Below are 27,696 nucleotides of genomic sequence, written 5' to 3'. Positions count from 1 at the left end.
GGGAAGGGCCTGGTGCCGTGGTTCCCAAATGTCTTTGCTGGAAGCGGAATTGCCCCGCCCTTGCCATCTATGCTAAGCAATCTGCTTGGGTTTGCTTTCTGGAGCTTTTGTTCCCTGCAAGCTTTCAGTACAGCTTTGATGGATGAGAGTGAAAAGGCAGCCTCCCAATCTCTGTGCTGGAGGAGCTGATAACTCAGGGCCCTACTCCTCAGTGAGCCCCCAGAGAAAAGCAGTCAGTCACTCTGTCTCCCTGGTCTCCGGCTGCACTCCGTGCTCACCCTGCCTGTGACTGAGCATTTCTATCTCTGGCACCGACTTGGTGTGGAGTCTCCAAACCCAGCAGATCCCTGCAGTGCACTCCCATGCCACTCCTCCCAGGGGAGGAAGGGGAGTCTCCCTGGATCTGCCACTTGTTGGGTCCCTGCTGGAGGAGCAGTGGCCTGACTGTGCCACGGATCACAGTTTATGGCAACCCCGAGCAGAGAGCCCACTCCTTGGCTCTGTCTCTGCAGCCAGCTTCCCTGTTCCAATGGGAGCTCTGCCACACTCAGGCACCCCTGGTCTTTCTGTGACCCCGAGGGTCCTGAGACCACACTGTCCCAGCGAGGGTTCCACCCTCTGCTTAGCCACTGGAGTGACCTCCCTCAGCGGAGCCGACTTCTAAAAGTTCCAGTTTTGTTCTCCGCAGCTCTATCACTTGCCAGAAGCAGCCATTGGAGGCCCCTTCCCCCGCCATCTATCCTCCCAAATATCGCCTCAGATTCACTTCTCCACACGTCCTACCTTCCAGAAAGTGGTCGCTTTTCTGTTCAGAGAATTGTTGCTCTTCTTTTTTTCAATCTCCTGTTGAGTTCCTAGGTGTTTAGAATGGTTTGATCCCTATCCAGCTGAATTCCTGGGACCAGAGGAAATCCAGGTCTCCTATTCCTCTGCCATCTTGCTCCTTCCCCCGGTAATCAGCCCTTTATCTGTAGGGTCATTTGCAAATATCTTCTCCCATTCCATGGGTTGCCTCTTTGTTTTGTTGACTGTTTCCTTTGCTGTGAAGAAGATTTTATCTTGATGAAGTTCTAAAAGTTCATTTTCGCTTTTGATTCCCTTGTTTTTGGAAACATGTCTTGAAAGAATTTGCTGTGGCCTATGTCAAAGAGATTCCTGCCTATATTCTACTCTAGGACTTTGATGGATTCCTGTCTCACATTTAGAGTCTGTCTTTGTGTTTGGTGTAAGAGAATGGTCGAGTTTCATTCTTCTGTATATAGCTGTCCAATTTTCCCAGCACCATTTATTGAAGAGGCTTTTTTCCATTGGATATTTTTTCCTGCTTTGTCGAAGATTAGTTAACCATAGAGTTGAAGGTCCATATCTGGGCTCTCTATTCTGTTCATTGATCTGTGTGTCTGTTTTTGTGCCAATACCATGCTGTCTTGGTGATCACAGTTTTGTAATATAGCTTGAAATCAAGCAACATGATGCCCCCCAGCTTCATTTTTCTTTTTCAACATTTCCTTGGCAATTTGGGGTCTTTTCTCGTTCAGATTTTAGAACTGTTTGTTCCAGCGCTTTGCAAAATGCCATTGATATTTTGATCGGGATGGCATTGAAATTACAGATTACTCTGGGCAGCATAGACATTTTAACAATGTTTATTCTTCTGATCCATGAACATGGAATATTTTTCCATCTTTTTATGTCTTCTTCAATTTCTTACATAAGTGTTCTGTAGTTTGTAGAGTGTAGATCCTTTACTTCTTTGGTTAGGTTTATTCCAAGGTACCTTATGGTTTTTGGTGCTATTGTAAATGGAATCGATTCCCTAATTTCTCTTTCTACAGTTACACTGTTAGTGTATAGGAAAGCAACTGATTTCTGTGCATTGATTTTGTATCCTTCCACATTACTGAATTGCTGTATTAGTTCTAGTAATTTGGGGATGGAGTCTTTTGGATTTTCCACATAAAGTATCATGTCATCTGCAAAGAGAGAGATTTTGACGTCTTCTTTGCCAATTTGAATACCTTGTATTTCTTTTTAGTGTCTGATTGCTGTTGCTAGGGCTTCTAGTACTGTGTTGAATAATAGTGATGAGAGTGGGCATCCTTGTGTTCCTGATCTTAAGGGAAAGGCTCTCAGCTTTTACCCATTGAGAATGATATTCACTGTAGGCTTTTCATGATGGTTTTTATGAAATTAAGGAATGTTCCCCCATCCCTATACTCTGAAGACTTTTAATCAGGAAAGGATGCTCTATTTTGTCAAATGCTTTTTCTGCATCAATTGAGAGGACCATATATTTCTCTTCTCTCCTCTTATTAACGTGTGCTATCACACTGATTGATTTGCGAATGTTGAACCACCCTTGCATCCCAGGATTAAATTCCACCTGGTGCTGATGTATAATCCTTTTAATGTACCATTGGATCCTATTAGCTAGGATGTTGTTGAGAATTTTGGCATCCATATTCATCAGGGATATTGTTCTGAAATTCTCCTTTTGGACGAGGTTTTTGCGTGGTTTGGGGAATCAAGGTAATGCTAGCCTCATAGAATGAGTATGGAAGTTTTCCCTCTGTTTCTATTTTCTGAAACAGCTTCAGGAGAATAGGTATTATGTCTTCTTTGAATGTTTGGTAGAATTCCCCAGGGAATCCTCAGGCCCTGGACTCTTGTTTTTTGGGAGGTTTTTGATCAGTGCTTCAATCTCGTTACTGGTTATTGGTCTATTCAGGTTGTTAATTTCTTCCTGTTTCAGTCTTGGTAGATTATAGGTTTCTAGGAAGGCATCCATTTCTTCCAGGTTGCTTAATTTATTGGCATATAGTTGTTGATAATAATTTCTGATAATTGTTTCTATTTCCTTGGTGTTAGTCATGATCTCTCCCCTTTCATTCATAATTTATTAATTTGGGTCCTTTCTCTTTCTTTTGGATAAGTCTGGCCAATGGTTTATTGATCTTATTAATTCTTTCAAAGAACAAACTTCTAGTTTCGTTGATGTGTTCTACTGTATTTCTGGTTTCTAATTCATTGATCTCTGCTCTAATTTTAATTATTTCCCTTCTCATGCGTGGGTTAGGCTTAATTTGTTGTTGATTCTCCAGTTCTTTAAGGTGTAAAGATAGTTTGTATATTCAGGATTTTTCTAACTTTTTGAGTGAGGCTTGGATAGGTATGTATTTCCCCCTTAGGACTGCCTTTGCAGTATCCCATAGGTTTTGGACCAGTGTGTTTTTGTTCTCATTGGTTTCAATGAATTGTTTAAGTTCTTCTTTGATTTCTTGGTTGACCCAAACATTCTTAAGCATGATGGTCTTTAGCTTTCAAGTGTTTGAATTTCTTCCAAACTTTTTCTTGTGATTGAGTTCCATTTTTAAAGCATTATGGTCTGAGAATATGCACTGAATAATCTCAATCTTTTGGTATCAGTTGAGACCTGATTTCTGACCCAGTATGTGGTCTATTCTGAAAAAAGTTCCATGTGCACTCAAGAAGAATGAGTATTCTGTTGTTTTAGGGTGGGATGTTCTGCATATATTTATGAGGTCCCTCTGGTCCAGTGTGTCATTCAAAGCTCTTGTTTCTTTGTTCACTTTCTGCTTAGATGATCTGTCTATTGCTGAGAGTGGAGTATTGAGGTCTCCTACTATTAACGTATTATTATCAATATGTTTCTTTATTTTGGTTAACAGTTGGCTTATGTAATTGGTTGCTCCCATGTTGGAGGCATAGATATTTACAATTGTTAGATCTTCTTGTTGGAAAGACCCTTTAAGAATGATATAGTGTCCTAAAAAAAAAAAAAAAGGAATGTTATAGTGTTCTTCTGTATCTCTAACTACAGTCTTTAGCTTAAAATCTAATTTGTCTGATATGAGAATTACTACCCCAGCTTTCTTTTGAGGTCTGTTGGCATGGAAGATGGATCTGGATCATGTCTTTTTATCCAATCTGCAACCCTGTGCCATTTTATGGGAACATTTAGGCAGTTCGTGTTGAGAGTGATTATTGAATGATATGAATTTATTGTCATCATGTTGCCTGTGAAGTCCTTGTTTCTATAGATTGTCTCTGTAAATTTCTGTTCTATATCACTCTTGGGGTCTTTCTCCTTTTATAGAAGCTCCCTTAATATTTCTTGCAGGGCTGGCTTAGTGGTCACATATTCTTTCAGTTTCTGCCGGTCTTGGAAGCTCTGCATCTCTCTATCCATTCTAAATGACAGCCTTGCCATAGAAAGTATCCTTGGCTGCATGTTCTTCTCATTTAGTACCCTGAATATGTCTTGCCAGGCCTTTCTGGCTTGCCAGGTCTCTGTGGATAGGTCTGACGTTATTCTGATGTTCCTCCCTGTGTACGTAAGGAATCTCTTCCCCCTAACTGCCCTTAAGATGGTTTCCTTGGTTCTAAGATTTGTGAGTTTTACTATTACATGCCGGGGTGTTGGTCTGTTCTCCTTGATCTTGGGAGGGGTCCTCTCTGCCTCTGGGACACGAATACTTGTTTTATTCCTCAGATTAGGGAAGTTCTCAGCTATGATTTGCTGAAATATATCTTCTCGTCCTCTCTCTCTCTCCACCACTTAGGAATCCCAATAATTCTGACATTGGAATGTTTCATGGCATCGTTTATTTCTCTAATTCTGTTTTCATGGATTTTAAGGTGTTTGTTCCAGGCCTCCTCCTGTTGCTTCCTTTCTATCAGTTTGTCTTCTAGATCACTAATTTGTTCTTCTGCCTTGTTTACCCTAGCTGTTAGAGTATCTAGCTTAGATTGCATTTCACTAATAGCATTTTTAAATTAGGCCTGATTAGCTCTCATTTCTGCCCTTAAAGAATCTATGTTGCTGTTAATGGGTTTCTCCAGCCTAGCTATTGTCTTCAAAACTGTTATCCTGGAATCTATTTCTGACATCTTGCTTATATCCATATCCATTAGGTCTGCAGGAGAGGCCATTTTCTCTGATTCTTTTCTTTGTTGGGAGTTCCTCCTCCTAGTCATTCTGTTGTTGGGTGGTTGAATGAATGTACAGAGTTTAAAATATCAACCACAGTCCAGGCAAGGTGCACCCTGGGAACGTTCAGAGCGATCGGAAGCCACCACCAAGAAAACCCAGCGAAAATGCAACCCAAGAATAAGATTTATAAAGTTAGAGGAAAAAGGGGGGAGGGGGGCGCTATAATCTCTTAATGTGGTGAGGTAGTGTGTTTCAGTTCTAACTGGGTGTATTTTGTACTCTTTGTTAGAGAACACTACTTCCCAGAATTACAGGGAAATTAAAACTGGTATATATATAAAGGTAGTATTGAATAGGGAAAAAAAGTACCACCTTTAAGATTATATCTATCTATCTATCTATATAGAAAAAAGAAAAAGAGAAAAAATGTATATGTGTGAAACAGAAGTTAAAAAGTTTCTATGAAATATGTTGTATTAAGCATCTAGTTGAAATGCTAAGTAGGTAAAAAAAAAAACATGAGAAAGAATAAAAAAGTTGTATCTAAGAAATACACAGGCCATGAGGCAATACCAGGAGTTCAGTATACTATTTCCCCCCGGTGTTCAGGTTTTACAGTTTTATGAGAACCCTTGGGTTGTCGTCCTCTTGTTCTTCCAGCTTGTCTTCTGGGGGAGGGGCCTGCCACATTGTTTTTCAGGCACTCCTGCTTCAGTGGAGTTGCCCTGCCCCCTATCAAGGGGCTGGGCTCTGTGGAAACCAGTTTTTTGGGCTTTTGTTCTGTGAGGGCTTTTCATATCTTTTTGGAGGGTCAGGGCAAAGGAAAATGTCTGCACCCAGAAGTCTGCACCAGAGGAGAAAAGCCACAGTCTGCTCCTCTCTGAACCCTCCAGTACACATGGTCTCCCCATCTGTGAGCCCAGCTGAAAACCGCAACTTCCCACAGGTGGTGCACACCCCCAGTGATCCTCTGGTCAACCCAGGCCCCCCTTTGTCTCTACCCCCTGTGCCTCCAAAACCTGACTGATCCCCGTCTGGGTGGGTGTCAGCGTCAGCTGCAGCCACCACCAGCCCCCAGGTCTGCAAGCACAGTTCCGCACAAGCAGCCACCCTGGTCCTGGCGTTTGCCCCTTAAGCTCCTGGATTCTGTTGGAGCGCTGTTATTGGGTGCTTCTCGTCCCACCACCACCACTCTGCAAGCTGTTGCTGGTGCCCAGGTTCAGGATGCTTTTGCACTGGGGTGTTATTTTACTTTCCAGTGGGTAGCTTCAGGTGGGCCCCTCCCCCTTCTGTTTATCCTCTGATACCTTTTGGAACAATCCCAAGTCTACCTTTTGTACTTCTTGACTGAACATCCTCTGCCCCCAGAAGAGATCCAGACGTATAATCTTACATCTCAGGCTGATTTCATGGGTGTTCAGAATGGCTTGGTAGATATCCAGCTAAATTCAGGGGAGTGGTTGAAATGGAGTCCCCCACTCCTCCGCCATCTTGCCTGTCTGTGATGGAATATCTTCATTTATTTATTTGTTTATTTGTGTTGTCTTCAATTTCTTTCATCAGCGTTTTATCGTTTACAGAGTATAGGTCTCTCACCAACTTGGTTGAGGTTATTCCTAGATTTTTTTGGGGGAAGAGGTGCAATTATCATGGGATTGTTTTTTTAATTGCTCTTTCTGCTACCTTGTAATTAGTATAGAAACAACTGATTTCTGGGTATTAATTTTGTATCTTACAATTTTACTGAATTCATTTTTTCCTTCAGTGTTTTTTGGTGGAGTCTTCAGGGTTTTATATGTATAGTATTTTGTTATCTGCAAATAGTGACCAATATTGGTGCCTTCTTGTTTTTTTCTTGTCTGATTGCTGTGACTGAGATTTCCAGTACTATGTTGAATAAAAGTAGTGGGAGTGGACATCCTTGTCTTGTTCTTGGTCTTAGAGGGAAAGCTCTTGGTTTTTCAATATTGAGTATGATGTTAACTGTGGGTTGAGAGTTTTTTTGATGAACTGATGTTGAATATTAAGTGCTTTTTCTTCATTTATTGAGGTGATCATATTATTTTAATCTTTCATTTTGCTAGTGTGTTATCACATTGATTAATTTGGGAATATTGAACCATCCTTGCATCCCCAGAATAAATCCCACTTGGCCATCCTGAATAAATTTTTAAGTGTGTTGTTGAATGTTGTTTGCTAATATTTTGTTGAGAATTTTTGCATCTATGTCCATGAGAGATATTGGCCTATGGTTCTTTTTTCTTTTCTTTCTTTCTCTCTTTCTTTCTTTCTTTCTTCTTCTTTTTCTTCTTTCTTTCTTTTTCTTTCTTTCTTTTTTTGTGGTGTCTGTGTCTGGTTTTGCTATCTATCAAAGCAATGCTGGCCTCATTAAATGTGTTTGGAATCTTTCTTTCCTCTTGTAATTTTGGAATAGTTTGAGGAAAATAGATATTAATCAATGTCTACTGCATTTATTAGTGTTTTCTATTTATTACTATTGTTCTTTGTTCCTATTTATGTCTTCCACTGTTTTCCTGTCTTTGTGGTTCTAGTTCAGCCTTTTATATGATGCTGTTTTCTCTCCTTTCTTAGCATATCAGTTATATTTCATTGTTTACTTTTTTTAGTAGTTGCCCTACTGTTTACAGTATACATTTACAACCAATCTAAGTCCAGTTTCAAATAACACTGTATCACGAGTAGTGTAAGTAATCTTATAATAAGTATAGTATTATATATTATATATATAATCTGGTTGAGCTCCTGGATATAAAACTCACAAAAGTGTGGGGACACACTAATAACTAGACCCTCCCCCCGAAGTTTCCAACTCTAATTGAACCTCCAAGTAGTACATCAATGACAGTTTAATTTTTCCTACCCTGGTACTGATTCCCATGTGGGTTTCTGTTTTGTTAAATTGTGATTTTGTGTATTTGCCTGTGTCTCCAGTTTTGGAGGTGATAGTTTATCCTGTGATCTCACCTTTCTGATGGATATAAGAATTGTTAATTTTCAGTTTATTCAGCTTTTTACTTATTAGGATTGTGTGGACCCCCAAGCTCCTCACATGCCAGACCAGGAACTGGTGTTCTATGCTTGTTCTCACAAAAATTTTGAGTAGTGGGTCTCTGCTGCTATAGCTAGAGAGATATAAATTGGGTATATATAAATGGAAAATTTATTAAAATGCTTTTCTGAAAACAAAATGAAAACTACTGTACTAAAACTTCACAGAAATCTTCCAGTGCAGTGACAGCCAACCCAGCCAATCATATTTCTATATAAATACTGAGATTTAATCATTTGGCATTCCAAATACTAAGTAACTATTTGATGAATTGACTGTTAAGGAAACTGACATTGAGTGAATTTGCCTAGACAAATTGCCTTTCTGTAGATTGCCTTTCAGAAAATTAGCAGAAAGTCAAAATCACACAATATTAGAATAATAAATATTAGAATAATAAGGAAGAAATAGATTGTAGTGCTTACTTAGTAAGTTAAAAAAAATTCACACTCTAATACAAGTGTAAATCATTATCCAAATTAAAAAATATTGTCTGTTGAAAACTTTCTTTCCGGGTTCACAAATTTAAATATGCCAAGGGAGTAAATAAACAAGTAAGGCAAATTTGGTATACAACTGTAGACATTTAATAGTTGTGTTGCCATTGGCACACCTACTTAGTTATTTTTTTATTGTATATTATTCTTTTGAATGTCTCTGTGCATGCACATGTGTGTTTGCATATATGTATATTCACTGATAGGATTACATAATTATACCAATGTTATCACATTAATTTTTGTGTTGTTCTCTTGTTATCAATCTACCATGTATCATTACTCTTTTGTTTATTCTAGACTCATTTAATCATGCACAGAGCTATATTCATATAGACATGTATTCTTTGGTGTTAGTTAGCAAGAGCCCAGAACTCTGCTTGGCATATTGTAGGAACTCAAATATTTGCTGAATGTATATCTATCTATCATCTATCTATCTATCTATCTATCTATCTATCTATCTATCTATCTATCTATCATCTATCTATCTATCTATCATCTATCTATCTATCATCTATCTATCTATTGAGATTAGCTAGATAGATACATATAGGTGTATCACACTTTTCCATATCTTACTTTTACATTCATCAATGCTTCACTTAGATGTTTCCAAGTAAGTAGATATAGATTTAATAAGTATCCTTCCATGCTGGTACCTATATTGCTGTGGGAAGATCACCAGGAGTGTGACTACTTGGTTGAAGTATATATATATATATACTTAAAATTTTAATTATAGATTTGTTAAAGCCAAATTATTTTTCCCAAATGCCAAAACACTTTTAATTTTACTTACACTGTAAAAAAGTTACCTCTTCCCCCTCATCTCTCTCTCTTTTCCCCAATCCTCTTGAGCAATGAGTATTATTATGAAAACTCTGGGCATGTCAAAGAAAACTTACTTGGAGGCTAAATTTGTCTAATAGGTCAATTGTTGACCTGCTAACAATGCCAGTTTTCACTCCTTCAAATTCCTAGATATTACTTATTATTTTCTTTCTTCATAATAAAAGTACTACTTATTTATCATGAAAGACTTGGGAAATTTATCTAACATAGAAAGCAAAAAATTAACCATATTTTTTATAATACAGACATAACTCTTCTCCTGAAAGCTTTCTTTGTTCATGTATGTGCAAGTGTACATATGTATATGTATAAATATGTATAAATTTATTCATCCATCCACCAAATATGTTTATGTGTGAGGGCACAGCCTCATTCATTTAGTCATTGATTCTGCTAAGAAAACATGGTACTATGTATAGAGGGTAACAGCATGCTTTTTCTCTCCAAAGCATTTTCACTCCTAAGAATTTTTCCATGTTTTAAACATTGCCTAAAAATTATTATAGAAAATAATATTATATAACTTTATTTATTTTAACCATTCCCATATGTTAAATATCATATGATGTTTGATTCTTCATTATTATTGAAATTTGCTTGGATGAGAAACTTGTATATAAACATTTGCAAGCATTATTGTTATTTCTGTGGGACAAATTTCCAGAAGTGGATTATAGAGTGTAAGAGGGTAATCCCCTTTAAGGTATTAACCTAAAATTTTTAAGTGCTTTCCAGAAAGTTTATAAATTTATTCTATGGTAATAAGCATATGAGCATGTCTCTCTCAATTCTTCCTTTCAAATCTAAGTACTATTTTATTTTTAATATTTGTCAATTTGACACATGAAAAAAAGTTCCCTACTATGGTTTTATTTAATATACTTTGACCATTGAACATATAGTGAGAGTGAACATATCTTCAAATGTTTAATAATCACATGTTGATCAGAAAACCATTCTTAATAGTGGAATTGCTAGATTGTAGGGTAGTTCTACTTTTAACTTTTTGAGGAACCTCCATACTGTTTTCCAGAGTGGCTGCACCACTTTGCATTCCCACCAACAGTGCACGAGGGGTCCTTTTTCTCCATATCCTTGCCAACATCTATTATTTCTTGTGCTGTTGATTTTTGCCATTTTGACAGGTGTGAGGTGATAACCCATTGTAGTTTTGACTTGTATTTCCCTGATGATAAGTGATGTTGAGCATCTTTTCATGTGTCCATTGGCCACCTGGATGTCTTCTTTGGAAAAATATCTATTCAAGTCTTCTGCCCATTTTTAAATTGGATTATTTTTTTGGGTGTTGAGTTTGTAAGTTCTTCATATATTTTGGGTACTTACCCTTTTTCAGATATGTCATTTGCAAATATCTCTACCCATTCCATAGGTTGACTTCTAGTTTTGTTGATTATTTCCTATACTGTGCAGAGGCTTTTTATTTTGATAAAGTCCCAATAGTTTATTTTTGCTTGTTTCCCTTGCTTCAGGAGACATTAATCTAGAAGGAAGTTGCTACACCTGATGTCAGAGAGGTCACTGCCTGTGTTCTCCTCTAGGATTTTGATGGTTTCCTGTCTCACATTTAGGTCTTTAATCCATTTTGAATTTATTTGTGGATATGGTCTAAGAAAGTGGTCCTGTTTCATTCTTTTGTATGTTGCTGTCCAGTTTTCCCACTTGTTGAAGAGAATGTCTTTTTCCCATTGGATATTCTTTCCTGCTTTGTCAAAAATTAATTGACCACATAGTTGTGCTTTTACTTTTGAGTTTTCTATTCTGTCACATTGATCTATGTGTCTGTTTTTCTGCTAGGACCATACTGTGTTGATCACTACAGCTTTGTAATATAACTTGAAATCCAGAATTGTGATACATCTTGCTTTTCTTTTTCAAGGTTGCTTTGGCTATTTGGGGTCTTCTCTGGTTCCATACAAATTTTAGGATTGTTTGTTCTAGCTCTGTGAAAAATGCAGTATTTTTTTTTTAAGATTTATTTATTTATTTGAGAGAGAGAGAGAAAGTGTGCATGTCAGTAGGGGGAGGGGCAAAGGGAGAGGGGGAGAGAGAATCTCAAGCAGACTCTGCACTGAGTGTGGAGGTGGAAGCGGGGCTCTATCCCATGACCCTGAGATCATGACCTGAGCCAAAATCAAGAGTCAGATGCTTAACTGACACCCAGGTACCCCAAAATGCTGTTGGTATTTTGATAAGGATTTCATTAAATGTGTAGATTGCTTTGGGTTGTATAGACATTTTAGCAATATTTGTTCTTCCAATCCAAATGGAATGTTTTTCCATTTCTTTGTGTCTTCTTCAATTTCTTTCATCAGTGTTTTATAGTTTTCAGAGTACAGGTCTTTTACCTCTTTGGTTAGGTTTATTCCTAGGTATCTTATTGTTTTTGATGCAGTTGTAAACGGGATTGATTCCTTGATTTCTCTTTCTGCTGCTTCATTATTAGTGTATAGAAATGTAACAGATTTCTGTACATTGATTTTGTATACTGTGACTTTACTGAATTCAGCAATTACAATACTAAATATTTACCCAAAGAATACAAAAACATTAATTCAAAGGATACATGCACCCCAATGTTTATAGCAGCATTATGTATAATAGCCAAATTAGGAAAACTGCCCATGTCCACTAACTGCTGAATGGATAAAAAATATATGATATATATATATATATATACACACATATCACACAATGGAATATTACTCAGCCATAAAAAAGAATGTAATCTTGCCATTCACAATTATGTGGATGGAGCTAGAGAGTATTACGCTAAGTGAAATAAGACAGAGAATGACAAATACCTTATGATTTCACTAATATATGGAATTTAAGGAATGTAACAAATGAGCAAAGGGGAAAAAAGAGGGAGGCAGACCATAAAACAGATTCTCAACTCTAGAGAACAAGCTGATGGTTACCAGACGGGAGGTAGGTGGTGGGAGGGTGCTGGGTTAAATAAGTGATAGGAATTAAGTAGTGAGCTTTAGTTGTGATGAGCAGTGGGTATTGTATGGAAGTGTTGAATTACTATATTTTACATCTGAAATTAATATTATACTGAAGGTTAATCAACTGAAATTTAAATAAAAACTTAAAAGCAAATCAATATGTATGATACTGATGAATCTTAACAAATCTAATATATACATCCAGTGCTAAGTTTAATTTATATTTAAAAAAGTGCAAATCATACTTTAAGAGTACAAACCTAAAATATGTTGTATGTGTATTGGGTTCTTACATTTGAAATATTTTGTTTTGATGTTATGGTTATCATTTAAAAGAATTAAAACCTTATCTTTTTTTTTAAAAGATTTTATTTATTTATTTGAGAGAGGGAGAGAGAGAGAGAGCAAGAACTAGCGGGGGAGTGGCAGAGGGAGAGGGAGAAGCACATTTCCTGCTGAGTGGGGACCCCAACATGGGGCTCAATCCCAGGACCTTGGGATCATGACCTGAGCAGATGCTTATTAGCCAATAGCCACCCAGGCACCCTAAAACCTCATCTTGATAGATATATTTTACTAATAAAAAAAAAAACTCTTCCTGCCTTTTGCCCATTGGGCTTCTAATTTCCAGGTAGTGTCTAAGATGTGATGCTATGTATATATCATTTGTCAGATATGTATAATGGCTGTTTTATTTATTGACCTGACTATTCTCACAACAGTATAATACTGTTTTATATTTTATAGCAGTTGGTAAAAATCAATTAAATATTAATATATATGTCAAGTTTTCTAATTATTTTTTCTTGGATTATTTATTCAAATCTTTGATATTGTTTTCAGGAAAGTTTTATAGTTTTTTTCATGTGATGTTGAATATTTCTTTTTAAAATTATTTCTCCATATTCCATAGTTTGTTTTTAGTGTGATTAGGGGTCTTTTCCCATTACATTTAGAGTGTAGGAAAGTTAATAATGTTTGCACATTCATTTCTTTTTTATACTCTTTTTTTTAAAAGATTTTATTTATTTATTTGACAGAGAGAGACATAGCGAGAGAGGGAACACAAGCAGGGGGAGTGGGAGAGGGAGAAGCAGGCTTCCCGTCGAGCAGGGAGCCCGATGTGGGGCTCGATCCCAGAACCCTGGGATCATGACCTGAGCCGAAGGCAGATGCTTAACGACTGAGCCACCCAGGCGCCCCGTGCACATTCATTTCTATTCATGAAACTTACTAAACTCTAGGAAACTTGGAATATTCACTTGGAACCCCAGAAAAGTCATTACTTTCCTAGCAGCAGTAAATTTGCCCTAGAGAAAAGGATATTCTAAATCTTCCCTATCAAAGTTTAAAAGCCTTGATCAGTCTGTTTTGCAAGTAACTTAACTGCCTCCCAGCACAAAGTATAGCAATCTTTAAAGGAAAGCAACAAAATCTATACATTCTACAAAATAAAATCCACAATATCCAGCATAAAATTTTTAAAAGTAAGGAAATATGCAAAGGGGGAGAATTATGTAACCCATGCCAGGAGAAAAAATTAGTCAATAAAATAGACCCTGGAATTTTTAAAATGATATAATTAGATGACAGGGACTTTTAAAAGTGATTATAAATTTTCTCTTGGATTTAACAAATATTAACATAATAATAAGAGAAATGGGAGATGTAAAACACACATGGAATTTCCAGAAATGGGAAAATAACATAACTGAAATGAAAAATTCCATGGATGGGATTAACAACTCAACAGACACAAAAGATAATTTCAGTGAATTTAAAGATAAGCCAATAAAAACTACTCAAACTGAAGGAAAAAGATTTAAAAAGATTGAAAAAAAACATGAACCAGTAATTCCTGGGATGATATCAAATAGTTTGGTATATCTGTAATTGGATTTGCAGAAGGAGAAGAGAGAGAGGAGGCTAGAAAAAATTTAATAATTTTCAAAATTTGGTGAAAATCATAAACTCAAAGTTCCAAGAAATTCAATAAATCTTAAGCCAGAAAAACACAAAGAAATACACATGTGAAGGCACATTATAATCAAATTACTGAAAACCAACATTAATGAGAATATTTTAAATGTGTTCAGAGAAGAAAGACACATTATGTCCAGAGGAACAATGACAAGAATAACTTCAGATTTTTTATCAGAAAATATGTAATACCGAAAACAATTAAATTACATTATTTAAATATGAGGGAAAAACTGTAAATTAAGCATTCTATAACCAATGAAAATATTTTAAGGGGTGCCTGGGTGGCTCAGTCATTTAGTGCCTGCCCTCAGCTCGGGTCATGATCCCGGGTCCTGGGATCGAGGCCCACATTGGGCTCCCTGCTCAGTGGGAAGCCTGCTTCTCCCTCTCTCACTCCCCCTGCTTGTGTTCCCTCTCTCGCTGTCTCTCTCTGTCAAATAAATAAGTAAAATCTTTTTAAAACATATTTTAAAAATTAAGGATAGAAAAGACTCTTTGATATGAACATCTGAGAGAATTTATTGCTAGAAGATAGGCACTAAAGGAAATATTAAACTATATTTAGGTAGAAGGAAAATAATGTCAGATGGAAATGTGGATCTAAACAAAGCAGTGAAGAGTGCTGGAATGAAAAATTTGTGGATAAAATACTGTATTTCATTTAAATGTTTTTAAAAAGATAAATTGACTATTTCAAGTAAACAATAATAGTGTATTGTGGCATTTGTAACATACTTAGACAAAACAGTTTGTTTCTATTGCTTTTAATAACTAATTTTATGGATATTAAATTATTGATTTATCTGTTGATAATTTCATAGTTTCAAGTTTTGGCTATTTTGAATAAAGCTGCTATGAATGATTTTTACTGTGGTAAAAAACAAAATTTGCCATCTTAACATTTTTAAGTGTGCAGTTCAGTAGTATTACATATATTTACATTGTTGTGAAACAGATCTCCAGAACTTTTTTATCTTGCAAATATGAAACTCTTAATACTCTTTTTGGTATTCTGAGCACCCATTTTCCAATGTGAGTGCTAGGGTTCCTCCTATACCAAAAAGCAATTCTTGGACACCAGCAGAATTCACTTCAATTCTATCTACCCAAAGATGACATCAGATTCCATAGGTTAAGGGTCCAGGCTTACAAGACTGTACACCAACCCCCCCACCCCACATATGCCAGTTGCTATCCTAGGTGATATCCTATGCAATCACCCGTGCTTCTGACCAGTTGGCTATAGATTGGAAGTTCCATGACTTCCTCCTTGGCAACTCGGTTCAGATCAGTTGCAAGCCCAGGTTGTTACCTATACTTCTAACTGGCTATAAACCAGAGGTTCCCAGGATTCCCTCCTTGGATTAAATTAATTTGCTAGAGTGGCTCACAGAACTTAGAGAAGCATTTTGCTTACTAGATTACTCTTTTATTATAAAAAGATAAAATTCAGGTTCAGCCAGGTGGAAGATATGTACAGGGCAAGGTATAGGGAAAGGGTGCCGAACTTTCATGCCCTCTCTATGCACACTGTCCTCAAATCTTTATATGTTCACCAACCCAGAAGCTCTCTGAACCCTGTCTTTGGGTTTTATGGAGGCTTCATCACATAGGCACAACTGATTAATTCATTGGCCATTGACAATTGATTCAACCTCCCTGAAGTTTGGTGGGGGAGGGCGGGACTGAAAGTTCCAACCCTCTAACCACATAGCCACATGGAATCACATGGATTCCCCTGGCAACCAGCTCCCATCCTTAGATGCCTTCAAAACTTACTTCATTTACATAACAGAAGACACCTTTCTCTCTCTCAACACAGGAAATTCTAAGGGTTTTGGGAGCTGTAAACCAGGAACTGTGGACAAAGACCAAATACATGTGAGAAATATATTTCAATCATCTGAATGATGAAATATTTGTTTCTTATAAAACACAATGGCAATACCCATTAAATAACTTTCCTTTCCCCTATTCCAAAAGCCCCTGCAAACCCCCATTCTACTTTGTTTTGATGAATTTGACTACTTTCGATACCTCATATAAGTGGGGTAATACAGTATTTGTCTTTTATTGATGGTTCATTTCAGTCATCTATGTTTTAGCATGTGATAGGACTGACTTCCTTTTTAAGATTGAATAATATTCCCTTATATGTATGTACCACATTTTGTTAATGCAGTCATCTGTTAGTGGACATTTGGGTTGTTAACACCTCTTGGCTCTTGTGACTAATACTTCTGGGGTCATAGGTATGCAAATTTTCATTTTGAGACTCTGCTTTCAGTTATTTTTTATAGTAGTCATCCTAATGGGTGTAGGGTGGTATCACTGTGATTTTCATTTTTATTTCTTTTATGACTATTGATGATGAACATCTATTTATATTCTTATTGGCCATTTGTACAACATCTTTGGAGAAATTTCTATTCAAGCCCTTTGCCCATTTAAGTAGATTATCTGATTTTTTTTATTATTGTTGAGTTGTATGAGTTCTATGCATATTCTTGATATTAATGTCTTATAAGATATATGATTTGCAAGTCTTTTCTCCTGTTCTATAGATTACCTTTTCACTCTCTTGATTATATCCTTTGATGCACAAAAGTTTTTAAGTTTGTTGTAGATCCATTTGTCCATTTTTACTATTGTTGCTCGTGCTTTTAGTCCAAGAAATGATTGTGAAGTCCAATGTCATAAAGCTTTTTCTCTATGTTTTCTTCTAGGAATTTTATAGTCTTAGGTCTTACATTTGGTCCTTAATTCATTTTGAGTTAATTTTTATACATAATGTGAGATAAAGATCTAATTTCATTCTTTTGCATTGGATATCCAGTTTTCATTTGCAGATAAGACTTCCCATTGAGTGGCCTTGGCATCCTTGTCATAGATCATCTGACCATATAAATAATATATTACTGATAGCCATAATTAAAAAACTGAATAAATAAATGAAATAAATGGAGATAAGGGAAAATTCTTCCTTATAGTGTAATCAATATAGAAGGAATGAATAAATAAAATCTTTAAAAAAATAAAACAAACAAAACAAAAACACATACAATCCAATCCTGGTGAAGGACAGTAGGGAAGGGTAAAGTGCTCATTTGTAAGTACAAATACTTCAAGCTACCACATAATGTCACTGAACTTGGAGATAGGAAGAGATGTGCACAATCAGCTCTGGAGGTGGTACTAGCTGGCTCCAGGATACCACTGGATGGGTCTCATTTTCATGAGCATTTAAGGATATGTTTCTGAAATGGCAAACTAAGTTTTCAGGTGAATATTTGAAAGTGTTAAATTTTCTTGATGTAAATTCTATGAGCCTCTATAGCTTTTTTCAAACTGTGTGTACGTTTTTGTGTGTGCATTAGAAACCAAACATTTGATTTGTAGGATTATTTCTGTAAATAAATAAAATTACACTAAATGAAAATACAAAAGTAAGCTTGATGATCCATCTGATAGTTTTATTTTTTATGATAAAATAGTTTTAAATGATCATTTAACTTTTTAAAAATGATCCTAGGTATGCACTTCCAATGAAACGTGCCATTGTTTTGATGGCTACCAGCCTCCATATTGCGAAAGACGTGGCAGAGAAGTTTCTAGTTTGTCTGGGAAACAGGGCAAGTATCTAATATCTTTACATATTCAGTTAATAAATTCTCAAATTGCTTATCTTCACAAAAACAAAGGTAGATTTTTGCTGCCTAGAAGTCAATATTTGCAATTAAAAGGTAAATAGTCTTCTTTTCAAGAAATGAAAACCAAGTATGTCTTCTTAATCTTGCTCTTCTAATACTAACTCTCAATATCATGATTGAAACTGAGAGTATCTTCTAAAATTTTTATTTACTGATATCATTGACTTTCTCCATTAGGCTATCCTGTAAATTTGTTGGATTACCTTGCAATTACATGATCCCCCATTATATATCATTGAAGTTTTTGGGTCCAACTTAATAGTGCTATAGTGAGATTTTGCTATAGCTGAAGTATAATGTAGAATATGTTGGAATTTTCTGGAACTTGTTTTCTAATCTTTTAGAATGAGAGGTTGTAGAGATAGTTCTAAGTATTATGATTCTATTATTATTTTTCCATGTTCTTTGAATAACAACAAAAATTAAGAATGCTGTAATTGGTTTGCTGCAACTTGAAAGTAAAAGTAGATGGCTTCATTTTTTTACTCTGATTTTTAATGTATTTCTATTTTTAGGTTTAACCATGGAAAGAACTCTTAGGAAGGCTGAAAAGAACCGATGGCTTCTAGGTTTCTACATTGCTTTACCTGTTATCATCATAGCAACCATAATAGCTGTTTCGTGGCATAGTTCGACCAAGTGGTTTGTCAAGGAAGAGGAATCCCTAAGTAGCAAGTAAATTGAATTTGTGTTCCGAAGTTAAACTTTAGTACCATTTGACTCTGGTCATATATAGGGCAGTATCATGAGCCACACTATACATTTTACAGGGATTTTGAGTACTATATAAATATCTCATTTAATTTTGTGAAATAGTTTTGAATATCCCCATTTTAAAGATGCAAAAATTTGGGAGTATAATTTAAATAATTTGCCAAAGTCATTGCCTTGGAAATTGAGAGAGAAAGAACTCAAATGTATCCTTATCTATTGCTTTCAAATACTTGAGTGGTTCTCAAATTGTGATCTGTGTTACCTACAGGAGAACCACCAGAAATATTTGTTAAAAATGCAGATTTCCAGGCCTTATCACAGATGAAATATTTCAATTTTCGTTGCTGCTTTATGTAAGAAATGATTTTAAAAATATTCTCTGGGTAAAGTATTCAGAAGGCAAATTTATAATTTAGACTTTAGCATATTTAATTTTTTTTTTTTTTTTTTTAGAGAGAGAGTGTGCACAAGTGGGGGGAAGGAGCAGAGGGAGAGGGAGAGAGAATCTTTTTTTTTTTTTAAGATTTATTTATTTTAGAGAAAGAGAGAGGAGTGCGCAAGGGCGAGGGGCAGAGGGAGAGAGAGTCTGAAGCAGACTCCACACTGAGCATGGAGCCTGATGGGGCTTGATCTCATGACCCTGAGGTCACGACCTGAGCCAAACTGAGAGTCAGATGCTTAACTGACTGAGCTGCCCAGGCACCCCAAGCATATTTTAATTTTTTTAAAAAATAATTCAAACACAAAGAGAACACGGTGATGAATACTCATTTGCCCTCTAGTGGAAATAAACAAATGTTAATATTTTTCTTGGTTCTTGCATTTACAGCTGCATTCCCTTTCTAGTATTATCTCCCTCTCTGCAGAGAACAACCTCTACACTGAAAGTTGATATGTATTACATATTTTTGCTACATATGGCTGTATCAGTGTGCCATATCTGGAATTATATTTTATTTATTTTATTTTGGAATTATATTATAATTTTAAATATTTACACCTTTATAGATACATTTCCTTTTCTAATTCTAATTTTTTTATGTGTTTTCTTTTTTCCCTTTTTCATGAGAAGTTTTCTCAGAGGTTTTATTGGTAATTTGAAAAATATAACTTTGGGGTTTGTTGAGATCTCTATATTTCCTTAGTGTTTATTATCCTTAAATTTTGCTCTTTTCCTCCTTTCTGCTCTCTTTACTCTTGCTCTGTTTTAATTCTAGCTTTCTTGAGTCTAATAGGGCTTTTTTTTAAATTAATTTTCAGTCTTTCTTATTTCCAGCATATGTTTTTAAAGCTAAAACTTTCCCTTTTAAATATCATTTCATGTATACTCTCCAGTTTTTAATATATAGTTGACATTCAGTTCAAAAAATTAGAAACTTCCAGTATGATTTCTTGTTTGAATTATGGATAAATTATAATCTTTAGTTTCCAATTATATGATTTATTTTGATTGCTGAAAAAAATTATTTTCTAATTTTATTACCTTATTGGGAGAGACTTGTTTCTATGATTTATTCTTAAATGTTGGAATTAGAAAGGAAGTCAATTTTTGTAAAAATCTATGCTTGTAGGTATGCTTCAATTACTGTAACATGTTTGTTTTTCTTGTTTCAAAAACAAACTTTTTTTAATTATGTTGTTTCAAATCATTTTTATATGTATTGGGATTTCCCCCATCTGCTCATTAATTTATTTTCTGTGAGAAGCAAACTAAAGTTTTTCAGTATTTCATGGCTTTCCCTCTGATTTTTGAAACTTCTGCTTTATATATTCTGAGGCAATGACAATGCATTAATGTTCAATTTAGTTATAATTTCTTGGTATATTATCTTTTTATCATTAATAATTTTATCTTAAAATCTATTCTCACTGTTTTATATTGCTATATCAACTTGCTCTTTGAAATTTAGATTTACTTAGTATATCTTTTTTCATCCCCTATTCTTAATCTTTCTTTGATTTTCATTGGTTTCTTATAAACAGCCTTTATATGAGATGCAATAGTGGTTTTTGTTATGCATATATGCTTAGTAAATGATGGCATATATTTAGATTGAAAATTGCCATTTTTTTTCTTATTTACCATCTTTTTTTTTTTGCATGTTTTCTTTCCTTTTCCTCAAATCTGTTTGTTTTTTTCTGTTCTCTTTTCTCTTCTATTACTTTGCACATTTTTATGTTTTTATTTTTAAATGATTTTTTTAAATTTTAGTATTTATAGTTAATGTTATACAGTGTGTAATTTAATCATTATATATGGTCATCTGAATTACACCAGGATCTCATAACACTGGCCTCTCTTCATCTATTTGTTTGTAATTTGGCTTTTCCCTTGGCCCCAAATAATTTAGTGTTGTTTTGTTATTGTTATATTTAGTCAGTACTTACTAGGATTACCTATTATATTTCCTAGGTCTTTGTTTAGTGTTCCTTTCTTTTAAACTTTTTATTTTGAAATAATTTAAGAAATATAAAAAGTTGCAAAAATAGCAGAGTTTCCTTATCCCTTTCATTTGGGTTTTGCCAATGATAACATCTTACGCTAACAGTGCATTTTCACAGCTAGGGAATTGGTATTGGTACAATATTAATAATTAAACTACAGACCTTATTCATATTCATCAGCATTTACATGCAATCTTTTTTTGTGATCATTTTTGAGTATGTGTGTGTATGTAGTATTATGAAATTTAATCACATGGTTTTTGATACCACAATCATCACCATTCTTTTTAGAATCCTGCTTTTTTCATTCTAGGTTCAATTTTATTCTTAGGAAGCACTGTCTTAGTAGTTATTACAGTTATGGTCCATGTGTAATAATCTGTTTGATTTATATGCCTGAAAAGGGCTTTATTTCATTTTCACTCTTGTATGGGTGTAGCATTTTACCTTAACAGTTATGTCTGTAAGTTTTTTTGTGATATGCCATTGAATTCTGGCATTTACTGTTGGTGATGAGATGTCTGCTGCCAGTATAATTAATTCATTTTTACTTTTATGCTTAAACTGTTTCTTTTTTAAGTTAGCTTTCCAAGTATTCTGTTGTCCAGTCTTGTTACTAAATTATTACCTGTTCTGATGAGTTTTTTTTTTATTTATCTGGCTCTGAACTCAGCATAATCTTTAATTATGAAGTTTTTCTTCAATTCTAGAAAATTCTAATCATTATCTCTTCAATGGTTGACACCCATTCTATCTCTTTTATCTTTCTGCAATTCCTATATTTTATGGTCTTCATTTCTCATTTCCATGGTGGTGGTGACAATGATGGTTGCTTTCCTTCTCCTCTTCCTCCTCCTGCTCCTCCTTTTTCTTCTTTCCTTTTGACACTAGAATGAGGCTTTTTTTTAAATTTAAATTCAGTTAGCCAACATATAGTAAGTACATCATTAGTTTTGATATAGTGTTCAGTGATTCATTAGTTGCATATAACACCCAGTGCTCATCCTATTAGGCTTTTAAAAACTGAGCTACAATTTACATATAGTAAAATTTTTAGTGTGTGTAATTCTATGAGTTTAACAAATACATACACATACCATGACCACCATAAAATAAAGAACAATCCCATTATCCCCCAAATTCCCTCTAACCCCTCCTCCAGTTCCTGGCACTGACAGATCTGTCTTTGCTGTAGTTTTGCCTATTCCAGAATTTTGTATAAATGGAAGCATACAGTGTATAGTCTTTTGAGTCTGCCTTCTTTCCATTAGGATAATGCATTTGAGATTCATCCATGTTGTTATGTGATAGCTTGTTCCTTTTTTTAAAATAACATACAAGCTAAGGCCTTTATTCTATGGAGAATGAGGAATGGCTTAAAGAAAAATATTTTTTCTGAGCCATGTTTCAAAAGACCTTCACCATCAAAGCTATAATTTTCATAGGATCAATAGCTAATATGTAAACAATTATATCTACAAGGTTCCTCATGATAAAGAAAAATAAAAAAGGATTAAAATAATGTTTGGAAAACAATTTAAAAATACAGTTTTATTGAGGTACAGTTGACATACAGTAAATTGCCTATTCTTTAAGTGCATAATCTGGTATGTTTTGATAATTTGAAAAGTAACACTCATGAAGCTCATGGAACCATCACAACAATCAAGATTATGAAGATACCTGTCATGCCCCAAATCTTCCTTGTGTTCCTTGGTAATCCCTACCCCTTTCTCTGCCGTCTCCTTTATCCCCACAGTACTGCTGATCTTCTTTGTCACTACAGCTCAGTTTGCATTTTCTAGAATTCTATATAAATAGAAGCATACAATATGTGCTCTTTATTTTTGTCTGGTTTATTTCACTCATCACAATTATTTTGCAATTCATCCATGCTCTTATGTATATCAGTAGTTGTACTTTTTTATTGCTGATAGGTATTCAGTTGTACAAACATAGCATAATTTGTTTATCCATTCATTCCATTCATCTGTCGATGGATGTGTGGGTTGTTTCCAGATTTTAGCTGTTATAAATAAAGCCACTATGAACATTTATATGCAAGTCTCTGTGAATATGTGCTTTCTTTTTCTTGGGTTGATACCTAAGAATGAATGGAAAGGTAATATGGTAGGTATGTTTGACTTCTAAAGAAAGAACTGAACTGTTTCTCAAAACAGTTGTACCATCTTATATTCCCGTCACTAGTATGTGAGAATTCTAGTTCCTCGACATTTTTGCCAACACTTGGTATAGTAATATATTTATTTTTAAAATTTTAGCAATTCTGATAGTGTGTAGTAGCATCTCATTGTTTTTAATTCACATTTATCTAATGACTAATGACATTGCTAATTGTTTCATGTGGTTATTTGTCATCTGTACCTCTTCTTTGGAGAAGTGTGTGTTCAAATCTTTTGCCCATTTTAAAATTAAGTAATTAATTAACTTATAGTTAAGAGGTCTTTTACTCATTTATTTTTGTACCTATTATGCCATGATTTCATAGGAAATGGGTTCCAGCAGGTCAGGCTCCCTTCAGTTGAATCTCACAAAATGTGCTTCTCTGGGTGGAGCAGATTGGTGCTTCAGTTGAACCCAAGTACCTTTCTTTTTGGCTTCCTTCTTTTCCTTTTTCTTTCTTTCTTTTTTTTTTTTTTTAAGATTTTATTTATTTATTTGACAGAGAGAGACACAGCAAGAGAGGGAACACAAGCAGGGGGAGTGGGAGAGCGAGAAGCAGGCTTCCCGCTGAGCAGGGATCCCGATGCGGGGCTCGACCCCAAGACCCTGGGATCAGGGCCCCAGCTGAAGGCAGACGCTTAACAACTGAGCCACCCAGGTGCCCCGGCTTCCTTCTTTTTCTGATCATTTTCCTTCACACATTTTAGGAAACTATCTCGGTTTTTGGAGTTTTAGAGTGCTTCATATTCTCATTATGTACCTTAATTCTCTTGGCATGAATCTTGCCCTTAATTTTAGCAGGATGCATAACATTGTAGACTCAGTTTTGCCATGATAACATTTGTGGGACATTCCTTTTTAAACAGTGCCCATTTCCTTTATGTTTATAATATCTTAATTGTAGATTAACATGTATGTAGCTAAAGGAACAACTCCATGTTTTTTAAAAGGCCTAAAGAATGTATAGCTGGTGCCATTCTTCTTTCCCTTTGTGTTGGTAGTTCCAGCTGAAAATCCCCATTTTTTAATTGGCTTGTCTTTTTATTACTGAGTTATTCAGATCTTGTGGTTGTTTTAAAAATGGGTTGTTTTCTTATTACTGCATATTGAGTGTTCTTTACATATCCTGGGTATGTCTTATTACGTATGATTTGCAAATATGTAGACGAGGAATAGTCTAAGGCTTATCTTTTTATTCTTTCAAAGAGCAAAAATTTTAAATTTTTATGAAATCCAATGTGTGAATTTCTTCTTTTATAGATCATGATTTTAGTTTTGTATCTAGGACATATTTGCCTAACCAAAATTCATACCAATTTTCTTCCATGTTTTCTTCTAAAATTTTATAGTTTCGGGTTTTGCATTTAGACCTATATCCAATTTGAATTAAGTTTTGTATAGGTTAAAAGGTATGGATAGAGTGGTTGTTTTCTGCATAAGAATATCCAATTGTTCTAACACCATTGTTTTTAATGCTTTGCTAAGTGGGATCAGAATAGTCACCACTACTGAGGCGATACCCTTTTGAGTAACTCTACCCAGTTCTCCAAAGCATGGTATTTTAAATGTCAGGTGGCGGGAACACAAGCTATTCTTGTCCCTATGTGAGCACAAAAGATTGCTCAATTTCAAATAATTTTTCTCCAGCTTAATTTTTCTAAGTAGTTTCCTCACTTGCATTCAATGATCAGTACTTTGCAGAAGACTCAAGAGGGACCCTCCACAGATCTCAGGAGCTCTGTGCAGCTCTTTCCCTCTCTGGTATTTTTTCTCTGTGAATTCTAGCTGCCTTGGCCTCCTTAGACCCCCAGTTCTATTAGCTCAACTCAGGGAGATTTCTGGATTTTGCCTGGGTCCCCCTGGCTGTGCGATAGCTTAGAAATTCTCACCAGGCAGTAAGAAGGGTCGATCATAGGTATCTCACCTTTTTTATTCCCCTCTATCAGAAGTCACTATCCTGTGCTGCTTACTATTCAATGTCTGAAAACCACTGTTTCATATATTTTGTCTGAATTTTCAGTTGTTTTAGGCAGGAGGGTAAATTGAGTCTGTTACTCCATTTTGGTCAAAATTGGAAGTATGCCTTTATGGTTTGTAACTGCATTCATATTTATCTACATCTCACATTGTGTTAGATTTTTCTTTCATTTCACCAGTTCTTCTGCCATCACTGTCCTGTTTAAGATTTGTGGATTCTGTTCTTGCAAAGATCTCTATGGAGATTTAAAATATTCTTATATAAACTTTTTTTAATCACTTGTGTTTTTTGGTGTGTGAATTCACTGTTTTGCTGTGGATGTTGACATTAATTCTTAGTGGTTTGTAATCATAGATTCTTTTATCTTCAGTGTTTATTATTTTCTCATGAGAATTCTGCATGTTTTGTGTGAAGATAAATACATGTGGATTGTTTCACTTTTGCTTCTTTTATCAGTCAAAAATATTTAAAACAATTGCTATGCACAGTGTTCAAGAAATTGTAGGGATGTGAACTGGAGTCCTAAAATTACACTTTTTGGAGGCTTGGGATTCCTACTTCTCTCAGTGATGCCTTTCCCTGCCCCCCATCTACATATCCTCATTTCCCTGTTGCATTCCAAAGGCCACAAGCCAGAATTTTTATTATCTGTGTTTCATGGGTGGTATGGCTCTTCATGGCTCCCAGGTTTAATTAAGGAACTCACAGTTTCCCCACATGCAAAGGCCTGGAACCTCAACTCCCAAGGAAGAGCTATTAAATCTCTAGCCTGAAATGTGTTATTACTGGTTTAGGTGCCCCTGCAGTTTTTCAGTTTTAGCTCCTGTTTACTGTTTCAACTCTCAGTTTCTTCATTTTTACTAGCACCAGGAGAAGTCTTATTGTTAACCTCAGTTATGTAGTCAATGTTTTGTTATTGTTTTCAGCACTCCTCCATGTTATGAGGAATGTAAAGGGGAAATTGCCCCGCCTGCCCACTCTGCCAAATTGCCTAGAAGCCAGTATGGGTTTTTTAAATTCACAAAATATAACATTGTTTTCAAAATCAATGAATAAAAGTTAAAATTTGGGGCATGAAGGTCAGAATCAGGGACTCAGGGTCAAATCTGTATTCTATGTTCAGAAGAGATAAGGAAAAAGCAAATCTGTGCCTTTTTGATAATCTCCTCACTGTGGGATTTGAAATTTGCACTCTTTGTGGATGAGGTATACGGGTAAATAAGAATATTATTTATTTCCATCTTTGTTCAGTGACCTTGAACATTATTTTCTTTATTGGTAACTAGTCTTGTAAAGAGGCAATACTGCTTATAAAATGACCTGAATTTTTATTCATGCAGTTGGTAAGACTTTCTTAGGACTAACATGAGACACTATTTTTCATTTTTTTAAATATCTAGCTCAGAAGGCAGCACTCACACATTTGCTAGCAGGTAAGTAAATTAGAAGGTATCTTAAAACACATGTTGTATATTAAGAATGAATAATTCACAATTTTTAGATATCACTTGAACAGATGCAATTGGTAAAGTAATGCACTGAAAACCAGTCTACAAATATATAGTAATTTAGCTTCACTTAATAAATGTTTATTAGAAGTCTACTCTGAGGAAACAAGGACAAAAATAGCCAACTCTAATAAGAAATAGGGTGTATATAATTAGTAAAGAAAAAGGCTATATGGTGCCTAGAAAAGGCCCAACTTGGGTTATATTCATGTATTGCTTGGGTAAATAAACAAGCAAGTACCTGACATTTCACAGATTGTATGCGACAAAGCTCAGGTAAAATCTATAATAATTATGGATTGGGAAGAGCTAATTATATTGACTTAACTGTGCTATTAGTATTATGTCCCCATTAGGGTTTCTTAACCATAAATTCAGTCCTCACTGTTTTATAATTGCTATATGAACATTCTATTTGTTAGATTTATGTAATATAACTTTTCAATTCGTTTACTTTCTTTTTAAAAATTTTTTTATTGTTATGTTAATCACCATACATTACATCATTAATTTTTGATGTAGTGTTCCATGATTCACTGTTTGTGTATAACACCCAGTGATCCATGCAGAATGTGCCCTCTTTAATACCCATCACCAGGCTAACCCATCCTCCCACACCCCCCCTCTAGAACCCTCAGTTTGTTTTTCAGAGTCCATCGTCTCTCATGGTTCGTCTCCCCCTCTTATTTTGCCCCTTTCGTTCTTCCCCTTCTGCTATCTTCTTTTTTTTTTTCTTATAATATATTGTATTATTTGTTTCAGAGGTACAGATCTATGATTCAACAGTCTTGCACAATTCACAGCACTCACCATAGCACATACCCTCCCC

General features: G+C 35.2%; 1 protein-coding gene across 1 annotated transcript in view; it reads left to right on the top strand.

The window, feature by feature from the left end:
* Positions 1 to 27,696, top strand: part of LOC118009944 (disintegrin and metalloproteinase domain-containing protein 32-like) — a 196,519-nt gene that overhangs the window by 151,554 nt on the left and 17,269 nt on the right. Inside the window, exons 18-20 of the mRNA XM_035003988.1 lie at positions 17,861 to 17,960; positions 18,554 to 18,713; positions 26,760 to 26,792. Coding sequence (XP_034859879.1) covers positions 17,861 to 17,960; positions 18,554 to 18,713; positions 26,760 to 26,792 — 293 coding nt within the window. The remainder of the gene's footprint in view (positions 1 to 17,860; positions 17,961 to 18,553; positions 18,714 to 26,759; positions 26,793 to 27,696) is intronic.

Source organism: Mirounga leonina, unplaced genomic scaffold (genome assembly GCF_011800145.1).
Source record: "Mirounga leonina isolate KUSES-001 unplaced genomic scaffold, KU_Mleo_1.0 Mir_128, whole genome shotgun sequence".
Classification (NCBI taxonomy): Eukaryota; Metazoa; Chordata; class Mammalia; order Carnivora; family Phocidae; genus Mirounga; species Mirounga leonina.
Note: the sequence above shows the minus strand (reverse complement) of the source record. Positions and strands in the feature narration are given on the sequence as shown.